Here is a 6,033-nt window from a genome sequence, read left to right as displayed (position 1 = left end):
CTCTCCACAAAGATGTAGAGAAATAGGAAGAAATGGAGCAGAAAAGGCAGGCTATGTGGAAATAGAAGCTGGGAAATGAATAACAGGAAAAAAAAAGCATTAGGGGAAAACTGAAAATTAAAAAGAATTCTGGAAACATGCACAAATTGAGATAGCCCAGGATATGAGTCAGAGAGACTTGATTAAAAAAAAAAAAAAAGACAACCAAAGAAAAATAAGGAAAATGAAGATGGCTTTGCTGTTTTTGTTGTTGTTGTTCTGTTGTTCTGTTAGCATAAGTTTACAGTTACTAAACAATGCAAAATTAGAATTGTAATAATGTGCTATATGTGAGGGAACTCAATTTTTCGAGGTAAAAAATGCAATCAGCCAAGGATATGTGCAAACCAGAAGAAAAGATTCAAGATGTAAGATGCAAAATAAAGCATACCTTACATCTGTTGTTTTTTTTTTTAAGAAATCACATTGAACAGCTAAGATTCCTTTCAAAATGCTTAATATTCCTTCTCTTCACCAGCTTCCTAACAGTGTGTTCACCCACATATCCCAATGTTGGTGGCATATAAAACAAACCTTTCATAAAAGTCAGAAATAAAAATATATATATGAACACAGGAGGTCCCTGATATTGGCAGGACTCCAATTCACATATACTCTTAGGCTAGACCCACTAACATTAAGAAGCCAATTTGCTCTTAGTTCAGTAATGGAGAAGGTTCTACCAGCCTTGGTTTCCATGTACTAGGGTACTCTCTATAAGGAACAAGGCATCTCCAACAGATCTTCAGAATTCTTTTATGCGATATTGCTGCAAGGTGTGTAAACTCTTGCTGACTACCAGTCTACAGCAAGGCAGTAACTGAAGTATCAGAAGACGGTAAAAATTTGGCTCACTGTATTTTTGACCAATAGCAGTGTAAGAGCTTAAGAAAGAATGTACTATTCATGAGTGTGAAACCTACAGCAGGGAAGCCATCTCTTAGGACAAGACACTTGCATGCAGTAAAGGACATTCTGCTCCTCAGGAAGATCTAGTGCTGATCAACAATAAAGCAAATAAGGGCTCTGTCAAAACAAACAAACAACCACTCTTTGAAAGGGACAAGGTGCAAATCATATAGAATAATCTTAGCTGAAAAATGTCAAGAAGGAGGCACAGTAACTCCCTTTCTGCCAAAGGCTGATTCCCTGGGAGGGACTCCCAGAGCAGTCTTCAAGTCTGTTGACTTGTTTTTTCAAGCTATTAATGTAACTCGCAGCTACATTGGTTTGTTTTGTTGTTGTGACATGGTCTCCATAGATGTGCATTGAAATTGTGCCCAGCTGCACTGAAGCCAAGAACCATGCAATCTGGAGGTTGTGCAAGCAAGATTACAAGGCTCCAAGGTATCCAGTGCCTGCACTGCTCATCTCTTCCACTTACCTCGAAGCTTGGCTTGTCTAGCCTGGGCAAGGGAATGCTGCACTGGGACCAGATCCAAGTGCTTTAGGAAAGTGGCTACATTTACAGGGAAGGAAGAGAGTTTTATCTTCACATCAGGGCTTTATTTGCATGCCTAAGGAATGGTCAGCTTAACCAGGATCAGCTTAGTGCCTGTTTGTTTTTAGTTGTCCCTCTTCCTTTTTGTATGCAGCCTAACTTTCTCATCTTTATTCCTCTCAGGAGTCCATTACCCTTATGTTTTCTTCATCCTCTGTCAATCTCAGGAAATGTATTTGCAAGAAATAACTTGATCAATTCATTCACACCAAACTTAGAAAATAAAAACACAGGGGGAAAAATAGAGGGCATCCAGTTAAATTTGAATTTCACATAAACAATTACTATTTTTTAGTGCAACCATGTCTCATCCAACATTTGGGACATATTTATATTAAGATTATTTACTGTTTATTTGAATTTCAAAATTAACGTTTGTCCTATACACTAAATAAGTAAATGACTACATGAAAGAGTAAATGGCTTATGATGTTTTTACCTCTCCCAAGGCTACTGTCTGAATTTTAACTTAGGATTAAAGTCCCCATAGCTCTAACTAAATTAATAATTAGGAGATCTTAGCGACAAACTAGAAGAAAAACATATTGTACCAGGTAAGCAATCACTTATTATGCCCAGCCATAAGGAGTCACATTTTCTAAAATTAAAAGACTACAACCTAGAGGCAGAAAGCACCACTTGATTTCTACCTGCTTGTACTTAAGGCTACTTATCAATGTTTATTTCAAATCAGATAATATGATTGTTCACATTAATTGGTGCTTTATTCTTCTAGATGGAGAGAACACAATTTAAAGATGCAAACCTCTGCACCAAAATATCTGTTCTCACACTGTCTTCCATGAACTGGAGACATACATGGAGTTAGTTGAACATCCTAGGCCTCAGCTCATATCTCATCAACAAAGATGTTACATGCCATATCTATCAACAAAGCCAAGCGTGAATACATATTCTTGAAGTTCTCAGAAAACCTATAGTTAGGGTCAGAGAAAAAGAAAGATATATGAAATTAATGGTAATCAAAGAAAAAATAGGAAGGAGAATTGAAAAAAGAAAGAAGAAAATTATAAACACAAATATCAAAAATGTAAAGGGAGTGAAGAAGACCCTTGGACCAACCCCAATTATCTAGACTAGGTGGCTACCTCCTGGTGTGAGTTAAGTTCTGGGAAGAAGCCTGTGGAAAATACTAGAGATAAGCTCATTTAACATCTCTTCCAACCTCCTTCTGCAATGCCTTCTTATGTATTACAGAGGCTAATAAACAAAACTGCCTTTTTCCACACTTTCTTATAACTAGGGTTCTAGATATGCTATAGACTCCATTATTAGATTCACTTTCAGAATGGGAATTCAGACTCTGTAAAGCAAGGAGAGAGACTGGACATGAGGCTTCGTTCTGCTGCTGCAGATGGAGTATTAACTCCCCAGTTTAGCAGAAGTGGTTTCCTGACCACAGCTTCTCTGTTTGACAGGCAGCATCCAGATCAAGACAAGTACAGCAGTTTCTATGATGATTCAGTTGTGATGTGGCCTCAGGATTTGTTTCTGGAAGCTCCCCAGCCTAGATTCTATTTCTTCTACCCACAGACCCTTTCTGTAGACCATTGAATACCCTGTCATTAATACATTTCAGCTTAAGCCAGCTAAAGTGGGGTCTGTTCTCTGCAACTGAGCACTAACTAAGACAAGCTGCTACTACCAAAATATCTACTTCACTAGCCTAATGGTTCTCAACTTGGCAATGTCTGGAGACATTTTGGGGTCACATATAAAAGGAAGATTACTCTTGGCATCTAGTGAATAGAGACCAGATACTACTAAACATTCCACAATGCACAGAACAACCCCCACAACAAAGAACTGTTCAGTCCAAAATGTCAATAGTGCCAAGACTGAGAAACCCTTCCCTAGCCTAGAATCAATGGCACCCCACTCCAGTACTCTTGCCTGGCAAATCCCATGGATGGAGGAGCCTGGTGGGCTGCAGTCCATGGGGTCGCTAAGAGTCGGACACGACTGAGTGACTTCACTTTCACTTTTCACTTTCATGCATTGGAGAAGGAAATGGCAACCCACTCCAGTGTTCTTGCCTGGAGAATCCCAGGGACTGGGGAGCCTGGTGGGCTGCTGTCTATGGGGTCTCACAGAGTTGGACACAACTGAAGTGACTTAGCAGCAGCAGCAGCAGCAGCCTAGAATCAAATTTGAAAGTTTATCATTTAAAATATAGTATTTGCCTCTTTCTGCCATCTTTCCATGCTGCCATAATGGTGTGCATGAATGTCCTGGCTGATACTCTCAAGAGTATCAACAATGCTGAAAAAAGAGGCAAACACCAGGTGCTTATAAGGCTGTGCTCCAAAGTCATCATCAGGTTTCTAATTGTGAGGATGAAGCATGGTTACATTGGCGAATTTTATATCATCGATGATCACAGGGTTGGGAAAATTGTTGTAACATACAGGCAGAATAAATAAGTGTTGCGTGATCAGCCTCAGATTTGATGTGAGACTCAAAGATCTAGAAAAATGGCAGAATAATCTGCTCCCATCCCATCAGTTTGGCTTCACTGTACTGAAAACCTGAGCTGGCATATGGACCATAAAGAAGCAAGACAAAACACAATAGGGAAAACACCTGGATTCTTTTTCTAGGGATGTAATACAAATAAAATGCCTCAGAGGACAAAAAAAAAAAAATACAGTATTTGCAATATGTTGGTTTAACAAGAACTCTTTCACAATGCAAATGGTCCTCAATAAATTACAGGTAAAGTTTTTGTTCTCTGCCAATGTAGTACTGAAAACCACATTCTCTTTCACACTGTAATATTTCTGCAATCATGTCATGACCTAAAAGGTATGCTTTTAATGTAGTGATTTTTTTCCTATCGACAAACAGAGTTGGCTATTTGTAGTCTCAACCCTAGCTCTTCAACACAATCAATGCAGTGCTTTTCATTGGTTTAAGCGTGAGGTCCAGACATCAATATTTCTTCAATGCTCCTTGCAGTCAGGGTCAAGAACCACTAATTCGGAGCATTTTAAAGATTTTGGACCCCTGAAGATAGAGAAAAGGAAATAAAAGGGATGCCACTAGGAAAAATAAGCAAAAGGTGATGGCAGACAACCAGACAGACTTCAGAACCTCGCTCTTCCACCCAGGACCAAACAATCACCAAAAAATGTGCTAACACTCAAGCCTGACAGTTCTTGAGTAACTTTCAGGAGCTCTCTGGGACCCAAAGAAAATAACAAGTGGAGAACTGAACTAATAATTGATCCTGACAAAAATAAATGGAAGATGCTTTCATCTACTCCAAACTCAGTGCGTATTTTTCTCAGCACATATGTCGAAGCAAGCTGTATCCTACAAATATATTTCCTATAATTTGTAAACATCTCATTCCCCTGTAAAGTCTAGCTCCTCCCTTGAAGGAAGAGGTGCTCTATAAACATTGGCTAAATTGAATTAAATATATTCCCTAAACATTCTTCTGACTTAAAATGTATAGGGAAGAGATATTAGCCCTCTTTAAAGGAGAGAACAAAAATTTAAGAGAAAATAGTAAAAGGAGACAAAGGAACTAGCCCACTCCAATTATCTCTTTCTCCAGCAGTGGAAGAGATCTACACAGGTCCAAATAAATTTTGCCTCAAAAATTTGCTACTACTCCAACTTAATAACCTACTACTCCATTGTTAATTTTTTTTTTTTATAAAAACAGTCCCACAGCATTTATTGTAATCTGGTAATAACATAAGGGTGAGCAGAACAATATGAATACATGTTTTAGAACTACATCTCTAACAAAGGACACCTAAAAAAACCAATGGTATTGCCAAACAATTTCTCACTTCATCTGTCGCTTCTAGTTGGAGACACTTTGGAGCAGAGTAATGTTATCTCCTTTTAGCATGATCCGACCCAGTTGTTTTCTTGACTTTGTTTTAGAATGAATCTCTTCTGCGTCATCTAATACGAGGTTCATATACTCATCAAAACCAATGATACAACCCTCTATCTGCATATTCACTTGCTCATAAAGCCACACCTGAATCCATGATCTATTTTGCAAGTATCTGAAGATGAGATTAATGGGCTGCACCATCACCTTCTGCACCTTCTGGCCCCGGTACGCCATGCTGGAAGCTCACAAGCACCACAGTGCTCCACACTCTCTCTCAGAAAGCAACTTCCAGAACGAACCTGTTAATTTTTTAAAGTCAAAATTGACACAGTAAATTCTACAGTGTCCCCACCTGCCTCAAAACCCAGATTGTAGACTTCTAAAGCCAGATCTTGGATAAGATTTTGAAACCATGCTCTACTATACAAAAAAAGGTATGTTTAGGTGACAGTCCATAATATTGCAAAGGACTGAGTCTCAAGCAGTAAATAGAGTCTGAAGCCTAAATCCATCTTTTTAGAAACAGTCACTTTCATAATTTCAGCAGAGTTAGTTTTCCTTTGTTTTACATTTATTTATTCAGAGACCTCTAAATATAAGCTGCTCTGTTGAAACA

General features: G+C 38.6%; 1 protein-coding gene across 1 annotated transcript; it reads right to left on the bottom strand.

Moving 5' to 3' along the window:
- Window positions 1-5,239: 5,239 nt before the first annotated feature.
- LOC129623097 (small nuclear ribonucleoprotein E-like) lies at window positions 5,240-5,666 on the bottom strand. The gene has a single exon (XM_055540163.1). It carries the CDS (start codon window positions 5,649-5,651, stop codon window positions 5,379-5,381), a length of 273 nt encoding a protein of 90 aa, XP_055396138.1. The 5' UTR covers window positions 5,652-5,666; the 3' UTR covers window positions 5,240-5,378.
- Between the last annotated feature and the right edge of the window lie 367 nt (window positions 5,667-6,033).

This window comes from Bubalus kerabau, chromosome 11 (genome assembly GCF_029407905.1).
Source record: "Bubalus kerabau isolate K-KA32 ecotype Philippines breed swamp buffalo chromosome 11, PCC_UOA_SB_1v2, whole genome shotgun sequence".
Classification (NCBI taxonomy): domain Eukaryota; kingdom Metazoa; phylum Chordata; class Mammalia; order Artiodactyla; family Bovidae; genus Bubalus; species Bubalus kerabau.
The sequence above is the reverse complement of the archived record's forward strand: the minus strand, read 5'-3'. Positions and strand labels throughout refer to the sequence as shown.

What these genes read in the sequence shown, in the direction of transcription:
- LOC129623097 (XM_055540163.1), bottom strand. Translation starts at nt 5,651, where the DNA reads ATGGCGTACCGGGGCCAGAAGGTGCAGAAGGTGATGGTGCAGCCCATT.